The sequence below is a fragment of the Beta vulgaris genome, chromosome 6 (genome assembly GCF_026745355.1).
Source record: "Beta vulgaris subsp. vulgaris cultivar EL10 chromosome 6, EL10.2, whole genome shotgun sequence".
Classification (NCBI taxonomy): Eukaryota; Viridiplantae; Streptophyta; class Magnoliopsida; order Caryophyllales; family Amaranthaceae; genus Beta; species Beta vulgaris.
The window spans coordinates 9000002-9023073 of NC_079207.1; the positions used below are offsets into that span (position 1 = coordinate 9000002).

The 23072-nt window shown below is 36.8% G+C and overlaps 2 protein-coding genes across 8 annotated transcripts in view; both read right to left on the bottom strand.

The window, feature by feature from the left end:
• The window catches only part of LOC130591759 (probable L-gulonolactone oxidase 1), a 5476-nt gene extending 691 nt beyond the window's left edge, over positions 1–4785 (bottom strand). Inside the window, exons 1-4 of the mRNA XM_057395660.1 lie at positions 4423–4785; positions 2624–2662; positions 2396–2460; positions 858–1026 (exon numbers count right to left, since the gene is read on the bottom strand). Of these exons, the coding sequence (XP_057251643.1) occupies positions 858–1026; positions 2396–2460; positions 2624–2662; positions 4423–4785 (636 nt within the window). The remainder of the gene's footprint in view (positions 1–857; positions 1027–2395; positions 2461–2623; positions 2663–4422) is intronic.
• Positions 4786–7733: 2948 nt separating this feature from the next.
• LOC104895503 (uncharacterized) lies at positions 7734–21125 on the bottom strand. 7 transcript variants are annotated; one of them, XR_002040153.3, is made up of 19 exons: positions 20772–21121; positions 20589–20682; positions 20231–20275; positions 19952–20119; positions 19780–19864; positions 19577–19683; positions 19224–19304; positions 16635–16687; positions 16447–16549; positions 15529–15675; positions 15187–15283; positions 14822–15044; positions 14628–14721; positions 13299–14306; positions 13040–13132; positions 12657–12940; positions 11920–12096; positions 8570–8747; positions 7734–8131 (listed from the first exon to the last, which is right to left on the bottom strand). XR_002040153.3 is itself a non-coding variant. In XM_010682032.4 (18 exons), the coding sequence occupies exons 1-17, from the start codon at positions 20894–20896 to the stop codon at positions 11946–11948; spliced, it is 2958 nt and encodes a 985-aa protein (XP_010680334.1). In that variant the 5' UTR covers positions 20897–21121; the 3' UTR covers positions 8466–8747; positions 11920–11945. The 7 variants fall into 7 exon arrangements, 6 of the variants coding, with proteins under 6 accessions (XP_010680334.1, XP_048501958.1, XP_010680333.1 ...); XM_010682032.4 differs by lacking the exon at positions 7734–8131 and having other exon boundaries at positions 8466–8747; XM_048646001.1 differs by lacking the exons at positions 7734–8131; positions 8570–8747 and having other exon boundaries at positions 11434–12096; positions 15529–15695; positions 16488–16549.
• Positions 21126–23072: the final 1947 nt, after the last annotated feature.

The following is a 23072-nucleotide window of genomic DNA, read 5'->3' on the forward strand; positions in this document are numbered from 1 at the left end:
CTTCAGAGAGACGACCACGAGCAATGCCGCCAGACATTATAGTGTTTCTCTCACTACTGTAAAAGTTGCTCGCTTTCTCTCTCTCTTCGATTTTGGGGAAGATTTTTTAAATTTCTGAAATTCGATTTTGGGGAAGATGAATGAGAAAAAGGGGCGTGTTTTGGAAGGTAGACCCTATTTTTTCTTTCTTTAATAAATATCTGTTTTCTTTTTTGTACGGCTCAGATTTGTTTGCATCAACTTTTTCCCGTTACATGACTTAACAGAAAATTCAAAAAGATAGCCAAATAAAATAGAATAAGAATAAAATTAAACAAAGTAGTTGGTGATCCGAAGTATTAAATTAAATTTTTTTTTTCCGAAACAATTTTTGTAAAGTGTCATTTTGTGATAAACAACCTTATAAATTTTTTAATTTTTTATGTGAGAAATAACTTTAAAATGTATTTTTGTGAGATCAGACCATTACCCCATTTTCCGACATTGACTTAGTTTTTCATTTCGACTTGACTTTTTTTTTTTTTACCTCGTCTCTCTCTTTTATATTTCTTGGAATTTAATCTCCCTCCAATTTCATTCTTATAAACCCACCTTATATAACCACTTCTTTCCTCTTCCACACTTAACCACTACGAGCTTGTTCTCCCCAACTTATTTTCAGTTCAGTTCAATTCAGTTCAGTTCAGTTCAGTTTAGTTCAGATCAGTTCGGTTCAGTTCAGCTCTTGACAAGACTTTTACTCTCACATATCACTATTCAGTTCAGTTCAGTTCAGTTGAATTCAGTTCAGTTCAGTTGTTTTATGCTGAAGAGAACATATCCTACTTCTTCTCTCTCTTCCACATTAAAATGAATACCTGTGAAATGACTCCAAGAACCCCGAGGGAGACCTTAGCAGCATCAAGATCAACATCAGTCTCGTTAAGAGTTCGGACTTTAACGTACCCGTCTTCGGGACTATCGGGGCTAACAATCCAAAGCTCTAGACATAATCTGAAAACCACACTCCACAAGCAGGGGATACAACTGAAAGCATATGACCATTTACATAACATAAAAGAATAGATTGTTCATGGAAGCAGCTTCCTTGAAACCTGACTTCACATAATAAAGAGGGGTTGATGGAAGGGTTGATGCTTTTGATCTCAACAGAGATGGGAAGAAGAGGCCCATGATCTTTCAAATTGGTCAAGACTCTCGAGTTTATGGCAAGTTCAGCATTTATGCTTTACAGATTTAAAAAAAAGACCACATCTCAATTGAAGGTATAAACTTTACTAAAACATAACAAATTTATTGAAAGAAAATTCTGAGTTTGTTGCCAACTAAAGATGTGTTTTCTTCATCTCAACTTATTAGACCCGATTGGATCTGATCATCCTTGATTTCACATATGTTTAAGCATGATTAGACATAATCAGACCTTAAACAATTTTTTAATGTGAAGAGAATGCACTGTGATCCCTTCTAAAGGCCAATCATGGGTGTGGTAGAGAAATTATACAAGCTCCTAAACTGGCCATGATAATATTTGTTGTGTGGCTATTGAAGGGATTGATAGGTGTAGGGCCTTCTGGTGATATTGGAAATATGTCCACATGATTCAACAGTAGATAGGGAATACAGCAACAAATAAAGGAATCGTTGCAGCATCAAAGCTAGAACTTAGATGATTACAGCAACACTGGTGATTGGGCTACTAATAGGTGTATATAAACCAATGTAACCAATGACTTGCGTGCTTCAACTTGACAATGCTCCGAGAAAGGCGGGAAAAAGTTGTGACCTCACAGATATCACCTAGTGATTTCATAGTTTCGAACTTTATACAGTGGCTCACAAAATAAATGCCCTTTCAGAACTATTCATTGTTACATCGCTTTGGAAGAAAAGATTTTTCTACCTCTTTCACTTTAGCTACATCATCATAAGAAAATTCTAAGCCCAATAAAAGTGCTCCTAGGACTCCATGGATCAAGCTAATAAAATCTTATTTAAAACATAAGAACATTACAAATGTAACAAGAACAATCCCAAACTAGTTGAACTTTCTACTTCCAGATACTGAGCAGCCAACACTCAAATCCAAAAAATGATGTCGCATGATAATATTCGACAAGGTAGTAATAAGCAGCAACTACAAACATGACACTTAAGAGTATGACAGAAGCAACCAAACATAGAAGATCGATAGACGAGAGGGCCTCCTTATTAGTCTCTTAGATTGAGGAAGGGATTCAATATTTGCTTACAGAAAATTCAATTCAAAAGGGTGAATCCAACTCCTCAGACCTCAAGTCCTTCCCCTCCACACCACCAGTGACCATACATCTTTCTCTTTCACCTATTAACTATTTCCCTTTCTTCCCCAACAAGCACAAGATCATCACCATACCTGCTATTTGCATCATCTGTCTTGTAGGAAACCAATCTAACAACATCTCCTTTCCTTTCAAAATTCTACTCTTCAAAGACCTGTTACCCATGCTTTAAGATTTGACTGCTTTCATCCACGAAATCAGTAGCAGTGCAGGACATCAGATATAATATACACCACCAAAACCTGGAAGAAAACTTTTTCTCAACTTTAGGATTGACCAATGCCCTATTCTCTCCCTCTTACCTGGAAATTCCACTTGGAGAAAAGTTCCAGAAAGCTATTCTACAGAAATGTTGGTTAAAGTGTTATAGCGATTGGGGTAGTCGGGTGCTGAGTATGTCGTTGGTTGGGGTGGTTAGATGAGTGCCTTAACATATCATTCCTCAAGATTGCATTCAGTATCTAAATTTAGAATTTAAACAAACATAGTGACACGTTCATAAAGGCTAATCCTCCGACATCAAAAACCAGCCCAATTCTTAAAGAATCCTCCAGTGAGTATTCTTTTTTTATCCTCCGGTGTAATTAGCGCGTAGCCAGGCAACTTTTACTGCTTAACGCAAGTAAGAACATATAGTACTAAGTACCAACAAGTATAAACTCCTACACTAAGTATCACATATAACATTATGTAAAACTCACACAAACTGCTTACTATAGGAGAAACGTTTTTTTGTCAAATTCGTTACTTTAAGGTTCAAACATGCAAAATTCACTGGTATCCTTGTTAAATAAACTTCATTTTCCAAGTCAATCAATGAAAAATCGTAGAAATTTCTGTAATCAATGAAACCTCCTTAAAACCATCCAAGTAATGATCAGAAAAACAAGTAAACAATCACAAATTATTCTTGAATATCAGAATCCAAGTATGAGAACAACACATACTATCAAACTAAATTAAAATTTGAAAAAAAAAAAAAAAATAGAACATCAATCAATCTAAAAGAAGACAAACAAACAAAATTCAAAAGTATTCAAAATAAAGGGAAACTTAAACAGGAAGAGGAAGAGTTTTTACCCCAACTTTGCCAGGAATGACGCAGTCGCATTGCCACACTAACAGATTCATCGAACCATCTGCTTGTGTATCTGGTTTCGCCACAAAAAAGCCAGAATTTCAAAAAAATTAAAAATAAAAAAATCGTGGGGGTGATTTTTCCGCCATCGTTTTCTCTCTTCAGAGAGACGACCACGAGCAATGCCGCCAGACATTATAGTGTTTCTCTCACTACTGTAAAAGTTGCTCGCTTTCTCTCTCTCTTCGATTTTGGGGAAGATTTTTTGAAATTTCTGAAATTCGATTTTGGGGAAGATGAATGAGAAAAAGGGGCGTGTTTTGGAAGGTAGACCCTATTTTTTTCTTTCTTTAATAAATGATCTCTGTTTTTCTTTTTTTGTACGGCTCAGATTTGTTTGCATCAACTTTTTTCCCGTTACATGACTTAACAGAAAATTCAAAAAGATAGCCAAATAAAATAGAATAAGAATAAAATTAAACAAAGTAGTTGGTGATCCGAAGTATTAAATTAAATTTTTTTTTTCCGAAACAATTTTTGTAAAGTGTCATTTTGTGATAAACAACCTTATAAATTTTTTAATTTTTTTATGTGAGAAATAACCTTTAAAATGTATTTTTTTGTGAGATCAGACCATTACCCCATTTTCCGACATTGACTTCAGTTTTCCGACCTTGACTTTTTTTTTTTTTACCTCGTCTCTCTCTTTTATATTTCTTGGAATTTAATCTCCCTCCAATTTCATTCTTATAAACCCACCTTATATAACCACTTCTTTCCTCTTCCACACTTAACCACTACGAGCTTGTTCTCCCAACTTATTTTCAGTTCAGTTCAATTCAGTTCAGTTCAGTTCAGTTTAGTTCAGATAGTTCGGTTCAGTTCAGCTCTTGACAAGACTTTTACTCTCACATATCACTATTCAGTTCAGTTCAGTTCAGTTGAATTCAGTTCAGTTCAGTTGTTTTATGCTGAAGAGAACATATCCTACTTCTTCTCTCTCTTCCACATTAAAATGAATACCTGTGAAATGACTCCAAGAACCCCGAGGGAGACCTTAGCAGCATCAAGATCAACATCAGTCTCGTTAAGAGTTCGGACTTTAACGTACCCGTCTTCGGGACTATCGGGGCTAACAATCCAAAGCTCTACAACATGGTCGTGAATTGAACTTCCTTTCCCCCACAATGAGCTCCCATGCGCACCAGTGCCTAGCATCCCTCCTATGGTAAGCCCCCACCAGTAGGGTGCATAAGACAGTGCTAGGTTTGCCTTTGCCGCCCCGTCGATCTGCCGGAGAGTCACTCCGCTGTCGACCGTGATTGTTTTAGCCGTAGTGTTCACGTTGTGTATCTTGTTGAGGTTCTTGGTGCTTATTAGAAGCATGTCTTTCCCGTCGGGGAATACCAACTTTGGTATGCTATGCGAGTAACGTGTTGCTACCTGTTATACATCATCAGTAGATCGGTATCAACCTTTTTTTTTGGCCTGGGAAATTTAGTTTGCTAACTAGGTGCATAATTTATTTGACGTTCAAAGGAAATTCGACAAAAAAAAGGAAGTGCTAATACAATTGTTATTACAATTGATAATATAAGACATATTCTACCCTATATAAACGTTATAACATAATTTGATGTCCAATTGTGGTTCATATGGATAAAAAAAATAACACAAATAATTTTATGTCCAATTGAACAATACATTAAATTCCCACACCAATATAACGAGTGGAGCTGGTTCCGACTTTTGGCCAAGAAAGTAATATCATGCCCTGAGATCAAACCTTACTCTTGAGAAGGAATTTTCAACCTAGACCCACCTAATTAGATTGGATCTTCATGTGCATGCTTTAAAAGTTATAATATACTGAAACATATTTTATTGAGTCATATCAATTTCAAAACAAATACTTCCTCAGTTTTTTTTTAAATGTTACACTTTCTATTTCAGGATGTTTCATATTAGATATCACATTTTTATTTTGGGTAATAACTTCTACCTATCTTTCTTCTATCATATGAGATCCTTTTGTTTTCTTTTTCTTTATCTCTCTTCTCTCCAAAAATTGCCTAAAAATCCGTAATTTTTAAAGTGTAAATTGAAAGGATGAAGTACATATCACTAAATCAAACTTTCATAGATAGTGTATTATGACTTGTATCATGATCAAGAAGGAGAAGAATTTGACAAAGTATACACTTATCAAGATTGTCTAATTAGGTTAGAGTTAATTGAAATTAGGTGGACTAATAATCACTTTAGTGTTTTATAAGATAGAACTCCAATCAGCTAAGAAAAGAATGCATGTACGAGCATTATTGTCAACTTGTCGTAGCTAGAAAGTATATACTCCCTCCGTCCCAAAATATAGTTCTTGTTTTTATATTTAGTTCCACATTTTCCCGTAATTTGTCTAGAAAATGTGTTCCCTTAATTTATTTGCGTCTTGAAATTAGTTTTTTGCTTTGTTTATTCAACCCAAGTGTCATATATAATTAATGCTCGTTCACCAATTATCTCCATTCGCTCTCCTAAAATCATCTTTTCCCATACAATATTTATTTAAATAAACAAAAAATCTTTACAATCCCTCTTAGATTCTACTAACCTTAATTACTTATGAAAAATTAGAATCATAAACTATCTCTATTATACTCCCTCCGTCCCATAATATAGTGCTTACTTCTCATTTTTCACAAGAATTAAGAAAAATGGAAAGAGTTTTAGGATTTCACAAAAATATATATTTAAGTAAATGTTTATTGGGTATTTTTGTCTTGGAACTAGTTTTTTTCTTGTTTTTCCTTTAAAATAAAATGAAAGAGCAATAAATATATCTTGGAATGGTGTAAAACAATAAATAGGGGCACACATTTTAAAAGAAAGTAGGGGTATTTTGGAAAGTTTTATGTAGAAATGAAAGATAATTTAGTCCAAATAAATTGATAAAAAAGAAATAGGCACAACATTTTGGGACACCCAAAGAGGAATACAAGCACTATATTATGGGACGGAGGGAGTATAAGCCAAGGGAGGAGGTGTGGTGTCCTCTTTTGAAGTGACTAAAATACTCTTAATGATCTAATTAATTGAATGAAAAAAATTACAAAAACAAATCATTTAAAAATTCTCATTCCAACTTGCCAAATAAAACAAGTTTAAAATGGTATATGCATCAAATACTTCAATCAAAAATTAAATGGACAAAATATTTATACCTTATAAAAAAAGATGGCATACATAACATGCACATGAAAAGCCTGAACATTCACTACCTTTGATATTCTTTAATTCAGCTAAACCAACTCATTATTTTTGTTTTTTCTGTTCAATATTCATTCACAAAAAAATTAATGTTAACAATCACCCACAACCTTTTTATTTTTGTATATTAGCGAATTAATATATCTAAATTCATCTAACTGTTGAATTTTTCACATTTAAGTTTAATCATAAATAAAGTACGAATGGAGTATCCAATAGAATAACAATTTTTGAAATTAACGCACGTATCGCGAGCATATGAAGGCTAGTATTTTGTAACGGAAGGAGTAATTAATAACAATTTAGCTTTACAATTTTAGCATTAGAATAACTAGTCTATAAATATTTGTGATTTGGTCATTGTATATAGTTACTTCATTTTAGCCATTAACCGTGACAATTTGAGTTACTAATAATGTGAAGACTAACTAATTGGGAAGGTACAAAACTTAAATCAAACTGTGTACCGGGTTAGAGTGTGTATCGGGTTGTTAATTGATATTATATATATATAGGGTTGGGTTCTAGTGAGAACCCTCTTATGGTGAGGACCGTGAGAACCACTTGAAATGAGCAAAAACTTCCTAAAATGAGCAAAAAAAAGTAACAAATGAGCAGAAATAAAATGAGTAGAAACATTAAGTTAAAAAACGTAAAATGTACAAAAATGTAAACGAAGAAAAAAGTAAAATGAGCATAAAAAAGTTCAATGAGAAAAAAAAAAGTAAAATGAGCAAAACGTAAAATGAGCAAAAACGTTGATAAATGAGCACAATATTGTTATATGAGCAAAACGATAAAATAAGCGAAACAAAAAAATGAGCAAAAATGTTATGAAATGATCAAAATCTTCGTAAAATGAGGAAAAATGAGTGGTTCTCACGGTTCTCACCATAAGGATGGTTCTCATATGAACTTAAACCTATATATATATATATATATATATATATATATATATATATATATTGCGTTTTATAGAGATTTATAGTGAACTTATGCATATAATATAGTGGATTTTATTAACGGAAAACATATAGTGAAATTGTAAGTTCTATTGACTATCAATCTAGAAATAATAGCAAACAATAATAGAACAACAAATAACAAAGTAAGAAAAAACACACAAGAACTTTTACGTGGAAACCCAAGAACTAGGAGAAAAACCACGAATATGCACTAGGAACGATGAATATTCAAGAAAAATTGCAAAAACGCTCAGGAACTCTCTCTATAGCCTTTTTCTCTCTCTAATCTGTGAATAATGATGAATAATGAATTTAGGGTTACAATAAAAGACGTATTAGGGCTTTTATTATACTCCCGCATCAAAAACGCGTTTTCCAGACTAAACACCGAACTGCCCGGGCTGCCCGGTCAAAATTCGCCCGACCGAGTGGGATTTCACTTTTCCAAAGCTGTTTGCGCGCCCGACTTAAAGTGCCTGGGTGAAATTCGCCCGACCTGCCTGGGTGAGACGCAAGACGAAATAGTTTCGTCAGGTCTTCGTAAAACAGTCATAACTTTCTTGTTTCTTAGCGGAATTGGGCATATGACCTATCGTTGGAAAGCTCTTGGAACAAGCTATCACCTCTAATTTGAATCACCTCAAAATCATTTATATATTGAAAGATATGTGCATTCAAAGTCAGCCTTATGTCCCCAATGACGTTTTCCTTCTACGCAACCTCAATAATGTTGTATATATATATATATATATATATATATATATATATATATATATATAATATATTATATATATATATATATATATATCGAGATATTACTATCTGTGTATGGAATTATATAACATTATTTAACCCTTTCCTTGAGAAACTTTTGAGAATATGTAGACCAGCGAATATCCATGTTGCCTAAAATTTGAAGCTAATACATATTAAACTACCTTCATCTTTCTGTTGTTTTTGGTTGCAGCAGCAACCACTACTATGAGCTCGTCCTCAGAGGTCGGATACGTGGCTTCAGCCACCCAGCCAGTGGTTCGATCAGGAAACATCCCATAGGAATTGGTGATGGTGCAGTCGGAGTTACCGGTTGAGCACATGATTGGATCTTCAGGAGGACTACAATAACCAACATTGTAGGGGTATAAGAGAAAGCTTAAAACATGAATCGTTGTAGATTTTTTTTTTTTTTTTACAACAAGGAAATTTGCATTAATGAAAAGTTAGAGTACAACCTAATGGTAATACTACCAAACGAAACAAAAACAAGAAACAACTAACGCTAAGAAAAACGACACTAACTCGTACAAACAACTTAACATAGACACTAACTAGTAACAGTCCAGTCCGAATAAAGTTTGTCATGAGCGATGAGGAGTGAAGTAGGATATGATAGGAAATCTGTTGAAATACACAACTTTGACGATCTTCATAAAGAGATTGTCGTACAACCGCTAGTAGATCCCAATGTCCACTAGGCACGAAATCCCAAGGTCCTTGATGAGCCTCCTGGGATTCTCCTGATTCGACGAACCAAGAAGTCACGTTCAAGCGTGACTTCGAACCCTGCTGCGAGGGTCTTCGAAAATCAGTCACATTAGACTGAAACCCGAAAAACGAGGTGGAGGTCTTGACGTGCCCCAAATCAAGTTGGGGGGCCTCCCACAAGATGCGTTTTTTAGGTGTGATGACACATGAGGTCATCACGAGAATTTGGGGTGAAACTACGCCCCACTGACAGATCCTAAGATCCAAAATGACAATCCCAAAGCCAGAAGACCGACGATCAACAGATCGAAAATAAACAAACATGAAAGTAATGAAAACAGAAACTACCACCCGACACATAGAGTCACGCCGGCAAAAACACACCGTCAAAGAACCTATACCGTACGCTTCCTAGGCACGCTAAACTAACTAACTCCAACTAATACTAGTGGGGGGGCAGGAAGGGGACACTCGACTACACCTAATCCTAACCAGGGGACGGGGAAGGGGAAACTTAGCCTAAACTACCTTGAGAGGGGGGACCGGGAAGGGGAGACTCTTGACCAGGGAAGCTGGGGGGGGTTGACTACGCCGACGAGCCAAAAAGGGAAGGTGGGAGATACATAAGGAAGAAGAAACAACCACGAAAGGGGAAGAAAAGAACGGGAACTCACCAAAGGGGGAATCGCTCAAAGACACAGGGACAACGACGGACTGGGAAAACGACAACTAACTGGGGAAAACTGACGCTCGAGCAACGATTGCGGCGGCCTGACCGCCGCGACGACACAAACAAAAACGTCCCGAAACCGGAAAGGGAAGGACCGGTGGCACCGATGAGTGAAAAACCGAGAGAAGAGAGGCGATGAGAAGAGGGAGAGGCCTAGGCTCGCCAGAGACGAGGCCAGCCAGCCTCCGGCGAGCCTAGAAGAAAAGCGGCGGGGAGGGAAGGTTGTAGATTGTTTTGTAATAGAAAAAAGGCTTCATTTATATTGATAGGTCAGAATAATCCTTCAGAACTTCTCTTCAAAAAAAAAAAAAAAACCCTTCAAGAATTGCCTTGGTGTGTGTCATATATAACAGTATAAGTAATGTGATGAGTATGTGACCTACTTGTAGAATGACACTTGTATATATATTATGTTTTTCTTTATACAATGGCGATAAATTGGAGTTAAAATTTATCAATAAATAGTGTCATTTCACCTAATGTTTTATTTAAAACAGAACGGGGGAAGTAATATAAAAAGAAAATGATGTTAGAATTAATAAGATGGCAAACTATAAGAATTTCAAGGATAGAAAAAAAATGGAAAGATGATTGATGGAGGGTTTTTATATTTTTAGGAAAGATGTGAGGGAGAAATGGTAGCCCATTGGAATACCATTCTGAATTTTAGGACATTTCCCAAGGTTCGAAATCCTCATCCCAACGATATATTGGAGTATTTACATCTTGCTGTTTAGCCTTGTACGCATCCTGTGAGTTGGTGTGCCCTGCATGCTAGTAGCCTAGTAGGGGGATGGTCTTCGAAATCGAACTAACTATCTTGCCTAATCAAAAAAAAAAAAAATTTAAGGGAAGATGATTAATGAAGTTGATTTCTTTCCTAACCGTCTTCTGCATCGAAGTTAGTTTAGATTATTTGTTAATTTTTTTTTGGTTTTAACTACTTTTTTCTTATATCAATAGTAAAATTAACTATCTTAGCTTGATTCAAAATTATTAGTTTTGCTACTGTGTGACAAATTTCGTCTAATAATCTACAGCTCATATATGCAATTTTTCCTGTTCCTTTGAAATTCTCGTTCAATCGTTCTTCTTTCAACATCATTCTTCCTTTTTCAAGCATTATTTCTCTAGAATTCTTTTCAAACAATATATGAAAATCTCAATTGCGAAGCGGTGATAATTTTTTCTTGCATTTCAGGATAAGGTAATAAACGAATTTCAACCAATCTAAGAAGGATTATTGCTTCAATTTTGCGGATTAAGGTTTTTCGTGAATTGGGGTTTTGTAAATTGAAATTTTTTCACGAAATTAGGGTTTCTAATTGGAATGAATAATACCCAATTGCATGATTGTTAAGCTAAAGTTAAGTTTTGATTTAGTTTTTTCTTTTATAGTACAATGTCATCTTCTTCCACTACTTTAAAAATACAATTATGCTCCACTTATACCACTTTTTTGGTTAAAGTCCGGCCCGACCCGGCCCATGATTACCACTAATTTGATGCACAGATTTGGCAAATATGCAAGTTTTGTAATAGGTGGTCAAACCACTACTAGTTAAACAAACAACACAAGTCAGAGGAGAAAAGAAACAAGGTAATCATATGACCATATCAAATAATTGATATAGGTCATTGGGGAACCATATGAATCATTCCTTAATGATTCCATGTGGATCAATATAAAGAGGAAAGGGGGAACCCAAAAGAGTATAAAAGACTAAATCGAGAACTTTTCACTAGTGAACACAAGAGGGCAATTTGGCAGATCCACTTGGTATGTGTGATGTGTCTCACACCAATCCCTTTCTCGAGTCCATTGGTGAGCTTTGTTCTCGGCATGACAACATTTTGAAAAGTAAGCAAATTTTAGACTTTCAACAACAGCAGAAAATTTAAAGCCACTACTACAAAGTCCAGTTCTCTAGTTGTATACATGGTCTATGTTGCTTCCTGAAAAATCTTGAGCAACACCCTCTCCCTTCTAGGGTTCAGGATTTTCTACAATACTATTCAAAATTCTGAGCTCTAACAGGAACTATAATGTGTAAGATGTTTAGCATGTCTGACCTGAAGAAACCATTGAGATGAAATTATTAGTCAATGACGGCCTTCTTTATGCTATTTCTCATAGACGCCATCCACTTTGTACGCAATGTATACACCAATGATATGTAAAGCACGGTTGCAGCCACAACAAATACACCAATGTATACACAAGCTGTTGTTGCGCATACATACAGGTACCTAAGAGCATGTACAGTGTCAATTATCACAATTCCAAAATTAAGTACTCACAGTTCCTTCACCTGTAACAATTTGATTTTTGCTTTATTTACATACCCCCCCCCCCCCCCCTTTTAATCATATTGTTTTACTTATAAATAAAAACAATTGGTATCATGTAATATATTATTGAATTTGTCAAAATCTCAATATATTTCAAATATCAACTTTTGCTCATCTAAAAGAAATTATATATCAACTTTATAAATCCAAATAGTTGGTTCCCAAAGATATTTCAAAATTATGCATCAGCAAACGAGAAAGTTAAAGTGGAAGAAACAAAAAACAAATAAGGGGGTAACTAACTCCAGTCATATCCACCCAAAGTGTTTTCTAAAAAACTTCATGCATATCTTTTAGCACATACAACAACATTACCCAATGCTTTTCTCTTTTAATTTCTTTTTTACCTCGAGAAAACAGATTTCTTGTGCAGAGACATACTTAGTTTCTAACTCCATAACAATGCCACCAGAATGTACATTTTTTACAGATATATTACACTGATAGCAGATACTTACTTGGGAGAGAAGACACTCCAAATAAACAAATGGTTCCTCATCTGGAGCAATATTATAGTATATGCAACTAAGAGAACAGAATTTATGCTCAGTGGAACAAGAAATGGAATAGCAAGCATGGACTTCAGCAGCAGCCCAAGATTCATGGTATGGTCAAGTTCATCATAGCACCCATCCTTCAAAGAGATGTGCATCATCAAAGAAAGAAGCACCAACATAGGTGACGCATAAGTGATGCAGAACATCAGTATACCAGAAAGAAAGGTTGAATGACTTGAGATACCCTGGAATTCCAAATAATTATAGATATGTTATCAGTAATCAGATTAATCTGAAGCACTGAAAAATGCAGATGCAGGCACATGTATTATCGACTGACTCACAATGAAAGCTCCAGCAACATCAACGGTGGCAAGCGTGTTGCTATTGCCAAAACCAAAATGGCCAGCCATCCCAATAAAATACAATGATGCAACCTATGAAGCAAAATCATAATCAGGTACTAAAAACTGTTATCCAAATAATCTTGCTTCATAAAAACAACAGTAGATTTCAGTACTGAAATCCTTTTAGCAAACTTGTGCAGGTCAAAGGGAGTTCCAAAGGCTGTAAGAAATTGGATAGCATCATACTATAATTTACCTCAACCCATGGCTTTCGACACGTTCCATCACAGGAAAAGTACATCATAGCCGCAGAAATCTGCAGCAGAAGCAAAAAGACTGGCATCGAGTTAATTGGTTGCTGCAACAAAAGCTGCAGGAGAGACCAGGATATCATGTATGCCCAACCAGTCAGATAGAAAGACTCTTTGAGCCCACTTGACAGATGGTTTATCTGATTCTTAACTGCCTTAGAACTTGCTAATTGACTATTAGATGTTGAATCTTTATATATAGAGACAGGAGAAAGCCACGGCGAGGCTAATACAGTAAAACCAGTTGCGATGCTAAGAACAGCATAGATAATTTGAGCCATATAGGTTGCGCCATGACCAGATACTAGCAATACATTATCCTGATATATCATGATATGATGCAAAACGAAGTATCCTGATAGTAGGAAGAAGAACTGGAGGAGTTTGCTGAAAAATCTATTCAACCTTGACCTAGAAAATGCATATAAGCTCAAGCTGGTCACTAGGATTCCTGATGCCACTCGGATTGTTTTTATCTGATTGCTTCCTGCCTGCTCAAGCCATTTTGAAATGTCAGGAAGATGCGTCCAGTTCACACCACCTTGATGCCAGGCTCTTAAGATCCTTCCACAAATGAACATCACAAGAATTGAACACACTTGTGAAAACCTTGAATTATTATTGCTTTTATTAAGTCTGTCTCGTCCTTCTAGAAGGAGGGACTTTATCGTTTTATGGAATAGAATCAAGATTAATGTTGATGTCAGAAAATGCCAAATATATTGCTCTTCTTCTATCATAGAACTAGATCCCATGCTCATAACAAGGATGACAATCACAGCCACAATAAAAGTTTCCTCCAGACTCCAGTTGTGCATATTATTCTTCATGTCAACAGACCCTTGACCCACTTTAAGGAATTCGTCTCTTCGCAAACAGAACAGAAGTCTCAGAAATACTAGAGAAGAAAGAACCATCGCCAGAATACCACAAGCAAGTTGAGCCAAAGGTTTCTGAAAGTGATGAACAGTTCATTAGTCAATAGAACATAGAAGAAATAAGAAGATAACCACCTATTTCTTTTTTATTCTAAGATCTTTTAAGTGCTTTTTGGATGAAAAACCAGGCTTTCTTTAGGTCATCCAGCAGATCCAATCCAAAGCCTGCTCATTACTTTGGGTAGGATGGTCCAACCACAAAAAGAACAGAAATCCCTTTCTCCATCTGAATGCTAACCCCCCTCCCCCCCAACCCTTTTAGGTATATACACCTGCAATTTTCTGGAAAATGTCAAAAGGTGATATATTGAGAAGCAGTGCAGAGCTGAGACATACATCGGTGACTTTGCGAGTTAGCCACTCACTTGCAGTCATCAAAAAGTCGTGATATGCAGAGACAGTATGATTGTAGTCATGGGCAGCATTGGAACTGTTGAAAGAATATTGTAAAGGATGAATGCAAAACAGATCAGAGAAGTTCCTGGAAAAACAAACAAACGTTCTCATTTTATAACAACTTTTGGACCGACCTTGAAGCAGTAGACTTCCAAAAACTGTGAAGATAAAGAGCTTTAGAGTATAGGCAACAAAACATCTCTTCAACTGTACCACTGCATTGACTCACTTCGGACCATCTGCTATCATCAGGGTAACCAGAAGCTGAAATCACACTAGAAAGACCAGGCAATTGGGCTTCAAGTAACCTCAGTAGTTGCCATGAATTCAATTCAAGTGCTCTCAGCAGTCGGCCATCTGGTCAGCAAAATAAGATCAAAGAATGCGCATAAAAGCTAAGTATTGCAAGCAGCTATTTCGGCAATGATATATTGCAATATATTTTCGTGAAAATAAGTGAAGTAACCAAAGGTTCTTGACAGCTTGTTGAAAAAATCACCTGCTAAAGACGGCAAAGCCTCCACAGTAACAACTCCCACATTGTTCTTGGGAATTGGCACACCGAAAAGGAGAGCTAAGGTTGGAGCAATGTCAACCTAGAATGGAGAAAACATGCAATAGTTAGACACCAAGTTACACAACCAACAATCAGAAGATCCTAGATGGCACATATCTCTTAAGTTAGATAAGCATTAGAGTAGGGAAAAAAATGCTATCCATATAATTTAGAAATCAGAATATGTTCGCAAAGAAAACTGACAAAGAGCTACTCCATAAATCTCCGCATCTAAAATGGTCACCAACATACATGACAGCACACATAGTTATTGGGAGATGTTACCTGATTAATAGTGCCTTGAATTGCTGCCATGTCACCTCTAACCACTTCTGGACCGGGACCAATAAATAAAGCCAAAGAATCAGTTTCTTCATATGAAGAGCCACCGTGATTACCACTCTCAGTCATACCATGATCACTGACCACAAGCTGCAAATTTAAGGGCAGACCTGTCAGCAGAAACGATAAGCGAGAAAGAAAAGTAACACTTCCCTGACCAAATAGTAGGATCAGCTGCTCTAATTGCATCAAAAATGACCAGCAAAAGAGGATCACCATTATGTCTTCATGAATTACACAATAATGTAAATGTAGTAGTGCACATTGAGATAGACCAATAAAAAGATAATGCATAAAAAGCAGATTTTGCAATATGCTTCAAGAAGATTAACAAGAGCAGTGATTATGGGTAATAATAACTGCTTTAGTTCCACAGACCTGTATATATAAATCAGTCAGTGGCAGGAGTAAAAGAAACTAATGCAGCACGTTCACTCATCTTTCCTAAATGAAACACTCAACATAAGAGGATAATACAACAGAAATTTTTAGTAATATAGAGAAATGCTTGTAACTAAGATGTCCATTAAGAATGCAACAAAATACTGACTTTTAATGGCCAAAGGGAACTCAAAATAAGCAACTGAGAGTGTCGGACTTGGCTATATTTTTACGAAAAATAATCTGGTCCAAAATGAGTGTATGTTGAAATTCAATATTCGACATGGATCCCTGAAGTGAAATCAATCATTCATTGAAAATTCCTGATGTTTCTCTATGGTGGTGAAGCATTTCAAATTCTTCCACAAGAATCTTATAGATGATAGAGAATGAAAAACCACAATTAGTATTAAAATCAATCATTCACTGAAAATCGATCATTTGGGGACTAGCAGGAAGCAATAACAAGTAAGAACAAACCAGAAGGGTATCTCCTTGCTTGCTGTTGCTGGAAAGAATACCATTCAAATGAACCATCTTGATCACATCATCCATCTCCCTAAGTTTTTGGGGCATCAAGACGCTGGCATTGTTTGAAAAGGATATATTAGAATCCAAATAGATATGCACATGTGCAACAAACTCAGAAATTGAGAAAAAAGAACTACCTTTTCCGTCCACCAATATGCCCGACATGATCCACTCCTAGATAATGAAGGATCTAGAAATATGTTGTAAAGATCAGTAAATGGGTTTCAAGTTGTTTACTGAGAATAAGCCTCTATATCAAGAGCCGTTTCCTCAAATGATGCATATCATCTATACCCTATATGACAAAAGTCATTCTTTACAAATGAGAGGGAAAAAAACATCCCCAATTTATTTTTTTAAAAAGCACCATATATTATTCACTGTGTTCCCTAGTAATTGTACTAAATAGAATTTCAGTTACAAATTTACAATTATATATTTCAGTTACAATTATCTAGAATTCTTTGCCAATTATGCATATTGAACAATAAAAAGAGACATATTTTTCAGTTATTCTTTTCCTTCTCTACTAAGTACATCTATTTGATAGTTTAGATTATATTTTTGGATCAATGAACTTTTCTTGATCATACAATGAGAAATTCAGCAATGGTGTTTGAGAAAAGTCATTTTACTTGTGGCCTTCGGAGTTTTACTTTTGTTCCTCTCTTCCCTAGGGTTGCGTAAATACTTTGTGGTGATATCATTTTTATTGTGCAAGTCAGTGTTATCTATCAACCTTTTATTTTATTCTACAGTACTATTGTAATCTAACACAATCTAAAAGGAGAGAATTTACACATAGAGTACTTACTCCACATAAACTTTAAAGGCCAAAGTTTTAAAAATTAGGTAATCCTACACATGATGTACCCATGCTTTGAGCACATCAAAAGGCTAGCTGAAAATAAGAAGAAAAAATTCACCAACCTACATAGCCCCCTTATGGCGTCATAATGTAATAAGTCATATAATTCTTGAAACCCAGTTTGTTCTAAATTGGAGACCTAGACTACAGTAAGGACTTGTGAGTTGTGAAGTACTCCCTGCGCCCCATAATACAGTGCTTGTTTCTCTCTCTTTGAGGTCAAACTTTAAAATTTTTGACCAAATATTATCATTAATATATACAAAAAAAACATATGTATGTAGGATCTTATTAGGTTTCCTCAATTTGCACTTTCATAATATCAACTTTTTATAATTTTAACGGTTTTTTCACCAAATACCCCCGGGTTTTCACGAAATTCACCAGGTACTCTCGCACTTTTGAAAATACACGGGGTACCCCTCAGTTTTACGATAATACATCCAAATGCCCTTAATGACTAACGGCGTTAACTGTCGTTAGTCATTAACCCTAATTTTCTGTTTTAAAACCCTAATTAACACTAACCCTAAATACTAACCCCTAAACCTAAACCTTAACCCTAACCCTCCCCCACCCTCCCACCAGCAGGTCCACCCTCCCCCACCATCCAGCAGCTCCCCCCACCTCCGTCGACTATCCCAAGCGCCCCCACCCTCCCCCATTCCGGTCGAATCCCCCGACCCTCCCCCATTCCAATCGAATACCCCACCCTCCCCCATCCCGATCGAATACCCCCCTTCTCGCTAATTTCCGCCGCTTCTGGGTTGTTCACTTCCACGAAAAACACTGACGACAACAGACTTAGAGTGACGAAGAAACGCCGACGAGGGGAGGTGGGCTGCGAGGGTGGCGGTTGTGAGGGTGGGGGTTTGCGGCTGTGAGGGTGGAGGCTTCGGGGGTGCGTGGGCTGCAAGGGGGTGGGGGGCTGCCATGGTGAGGAGTGGGAAAATCGACAAGGGTGGGGGAGGGTTGATGGCGGGTGGCTAGGGTTAGGGTTAGGGTTAGGGTTAGGATTAGGGTTAGGGTTAGAGATAGGGGTTAGGATTAGGGGTAATTAGGGTTTTAAAATAGAAAATAAAGGTTAATGACTAACGGCAATTAACGCCGTTAGTCATTAAGGGTATTTGGATGTATTGTCGTAAAACTGAGGGGTACCCCGTGTATTTTCAAAAGTGCAAGGGTACTTGGTCAATTTCGTGAAAACTCGGGGGCATTTGGTGAAAAAACCGTAATTTTAATTAATGCGGAATGGAGATATTGAAGGTTAAAGATACATCTTGGAGACTGCACAAAAAACAAACAAGCACTATATTATGGTATGGAGGGAGTATAGCCAAGGAATGATGTTATAACGGGGTAGCTTCCTCTCAGCTACATGCCAAATATCCATCTCCTACATGATCTAGAAGGACAACAACTAGAGATTTCCTCTTCTTTGGGGCACCTCTTCCACCGATGTCATCGTACATTTTAATTTCACGGTCTTGTGAAATAAATACATATAAACTTTCTAAATTATACTTCTTCCATTCTCTTTTAGTTGCAACACTTTCCAATTTTTGGTGTTTCAATTTAGTTGCAACATTACCTATTTGGATATTCTCTCTCGATCTCTCTCCTTATCACATGACCCCTTCATTTATCTCTCTCACCAGCATGTTGCAATAAAATAGAACAGAAGAAGTAACTAGTAACCTAATTTCACTAACAGCAAATAAGATATTATATTTCAGTAGAGATGATACTAAAATTAATGACTAACCCATTGCCATCTAAATTGCCAATCAATATAATTTAACCCTCATTGATGCTAAATGAACAGAAACTATCATTGAGTGAATGGCTTGCAAGTTACCATTAGATGCCAGTCATCCCGATTAAGTTCTCCAGGCAAATGCTGAGACACATTGAGATCCACTTCAATGGTGTCCTTCACCTGTGCGTTACCCGAGGCCAAGATACAAGGGAAATATAAGAGATAACAGCTGCACTATCAACTATCAACTTCAGCCGACTTGCTAGTGACTGATAATAAAAGAAAAAACTGCAAAGGAAAAGGAGCAGCTAAGTAAATGCTCGCCTTAGATTGCAGAACTTTGTAGTTCTCTCTCATTTCACCCCTACTTTTCTGTTTTCTTCACTCATTCTATTCATTTCTTATAATGCTAGCTAGATATATTACCACATCAAATCAAGGAAGAGACTCACAAAGAAGCTACTAACTCCATCTTGCCTAGTAAATAACTTTGGGAACAACTTCAGCCAAGTTTCATCACCAAACATAGTCATGTTCCATCCAATTCTAAAAAACTGACCTGCAATAAAAAAAGACAGGCAAACAAGATTACCCCCACAATCATGCTCCATCTCATCATCATGTAACAAAAGTCACAAGGTCATGCAAAGCTAACCTAGAAGATTGTCATCTAAAAAAGCTTGTGTATTAAAGTTGAATGCTACATCCAAGAATCCCCCAATGGCACCAGAAACCATAGCCTGTTAAAATAGAACCAAGATGAGCCGAAAAGCTAACCTACACGGAAAAGCCATTCAAACTCAAGCCGTATAAACAATACCATTGACCTTCAAACGAGGCATAGTCACAGTTGGTGGTGCAGCCCTGGAATGATACCCAAGGGCCATTCCGTTTGCAAGCAACGAATGTGTGTAGGGCATAGCATCGACAAAAGCTTGAATAGGAGGATTTTTGTCCTTCCCGAGCACAAATTCCGCTGGAAGACCGTCAACAACCTAAACCACAATGCTCGTATATTGTAAATAACTGAATATATTTCAACTACAGGCGCCACAAAGGACATTGCTTATATAAGCGCTAAAAAGAGAATAAATAGAGGACAGTACCATGAGTATTAATCGGCCATACGATGGAGGGACTTGAGAGAGCTCCTACACCATTCAATATGATCAATTCACAAAAACACATATAAAAGTAAAGAATTAATCAAATTATCCAATAGAAACCCTTTTTCTACCCAAAAAAAAACCCCTAACACTATCAATAACTGAGACTTTTTCTTCAGATTAACACAATTTCAGTCCATACTCCATATTAGTTCAATTCAGAGTCTCCAACTTCACTTCAAAAATTGAGCAGATTATAATTTTGCATATATAAACAATATTTAAGCTAATAAACCAGATTTCAACTCCAACATCAATGAAATAATACCAAAAGAGGAAGAACAAAAAAGAATCAAACCAGAAAACGAGATCGAATCACATCAGATGACATTGAGGAAACATTGAAATCTTCAACGGTGTCGTTTCCAGGAGGTTGATAACTCTCAGGACCACTAAATTACAAGCACATAACTACATTTAGGAGACAGAAAGATGCAGAGAAATATATATATATAGAGAGAGAGAGCATGAGAAGAAGAACCTGACGCCGGAAAGAGCAGGTTTGACGGGGAAGAAACCGAGGACGAAAAGAGATAGACCTGCTAATTGCAACGCCATTGCAGAAATTGTCCAGATTGTGAGCTTTGTGCATGAAATCGACGACATTTTTGCGTCTTTTAGATAAGTGAAGAGTAGAGAATTTAGCAGTCTCGACCTTAAACTAACAACAATGGAAGTTCACTGGATTATGGCCGATTTTCAACAGAGAGAAGTATTGTTTTTTCCTTCCGGAAGCTGAGGGACCCCAGGTAAGGGTGAACAGTTCCAACTCGATTTGGTCAAAACTTGGTTCAGTCTGGCTTGACTCGAGACCTTAACGAGACGAATTGAGTTATGACAAGCTTGTTCGAAAATTTCGTGAATGAGTTCGATTACCTTGTTATATATGAAAATAAGGGGGTGTTTGGCAATCAGAATTTTGGAGCAAAAAAAGAGGTTTGGACCACTTTTAGAGTTTTGACTAGTCAAAAACTCTAAAAGGGTGTTTGGTAAAAGAGAGTTTTGAAATGAAAACTCTCAAAATGAAAAAGCTCATATTATGATCTTTTTCTTTAGAGGATTAGGTAGAAATATGTTTAATGACTTTTTTGCCTCTAATAATAACATTACACATATGTATTAAAATGTCTATAAATATCATTTTACACAAACAAATGGCAATAAACTTTTAGTATCAGTTAATTTTTACCAAATACATTTATAAAAAAATTTGTCAAATCAGCAGTCAAATCTGCTGAACAAAAAGTTAAAACTCTAACAGCAAACTCTAAACTCTATTTGCCAAACAGGGCCATTGTATATATAAATATATTTATTCTAGATATTGTACAATAACATACTAATACTTCCTCCGTTTTTTTTAGATGTTACACTTTCCTTAAATTGCATGTTTCTAAATAGATGTTACACTTTTTTTTATTTCCTAAATTGGAAAGTTTTATGCTGTAAAATTACTCACTTACCCTTATAAGGATTAATCAAAATTAAACTAACTTAATTTAACCTTATTATATATTAATCCAAAATTAATTAAACCCCCTCCCTTCTCTTCCACCACCCCTCCCACACCACCTCAGCTGCCCCATCCTTTCCCCCCACCTCGCAGCCTCCTTACCCACCACCACAGAAGCCCGACGAATTCCCACCACCACTCCACCACCCACCCGAAATCGCTACCCACCCAAAACCCCACCCCACCCACCTGAAAACCCTAAACCCCCACCCACGAAATTATTCCCCACCACCCCCACCTACCGAAATACGACCACCGGCCAGGACGAAACTTGCAGGGACGAGCGCCCAGATCGAAACACGACCACCGGAAAACTAGGGGGAGCAGCGACGACCAAACGAGCCGAAACTCGATGGAAAACGAAGGGGAACGACGAAGGTGCCGACGAAAAGGTGCCGACGAAAACTAGGGAGAGCAGCGACGAAGGTGCCGACTAAAAGGTGCCGACGAAAACCAAACGTGCCGACGAAAAGAGGTGGGTAGGGATTTCGGCGGGTGGGGTGGGCTTTTTGGTGGGTGGGGTGGGGTTTTCGGGTGGGTGGGTGGGGTTTTGGGTGGCTGGGTGGGTGGTTCGAATTTCAGGTGGGTGGTGGGGTGGTGGTGGGGAACCCTAGTTGGGGTCCTCTTTTCTCTCTCCTCCCTTCCCTTAAACCCCATGTTAATTCTCTCCTAATTACTCCTCCAATTTTTGCCTAGGGAACCACAATTTTTGAAAGTGTAACATCTAAAAAAAAACGGAGGAAGTAGTTTTATTGTCAAAGAATAAACTCAAAATGTAAAATAATTTAATAAGAAATATAATGAAGACGGGTAAACTAAAGATAATAATAGGTCAATCTTGTTCGTGAACAGTTCGATAAACGGCTCAGTCAACGCTTGGTCAAAGCTCGATTCTGTCACAGTTCGATTCGCCGAGTTTCAAGATATGCTCGAGTGCGAATAAACTTAAACGAACACAAACCGAGCTAACAAGAATTCATACTCGACTCCATCAATAAGCACACCTAACCCCAAGTTGGCCAAATAAGACTCAACTTGTGGAACTTTTAGTGGGCACTATGTTATGTAATTTAGTTGAACTTCTCTCAAGTTCCCGATTTCTACCGTCGTAAAAGGATGAACAATTCTCTCATGAAGTTGTCACATAAACAAAAGATATTTCACTTATCTTAAAACAGATGAGGTATAAATTATTGTAATTACAAATTGAATTTAACTATCCTATTGCTTATTGACCCTTGATTAGACCATACTTCGATATACTTTTTA

What these genes read in the sequence shown, in the direction of transcription:
- LOC104895503 (XM_010682032.4), bottom strand. Translation starts at nt 20,896, where the DNA reads ATGTCGTCGATTTCATGCACAAAGCTCACAATCTGGACAATTTCTGCA. An exon ending in TGACTATGCCTCGTTTGAAG is followed by an intron (nt 19,865 to 19,951) that starts GTCAATGGTATT and finishes CTATTTTAACAG; the next exon opens with GCTATGGTTTCTGGTGCCAT. An exon ending in TTCAAGGCACTATTAATCAG is followed by an intron (nt 15,284 to 15,528) that starts GTAACATCTCCC and finishes TCTCCATTCTAG; the next exon opens with GTTGACATTGCTCCAACCTT.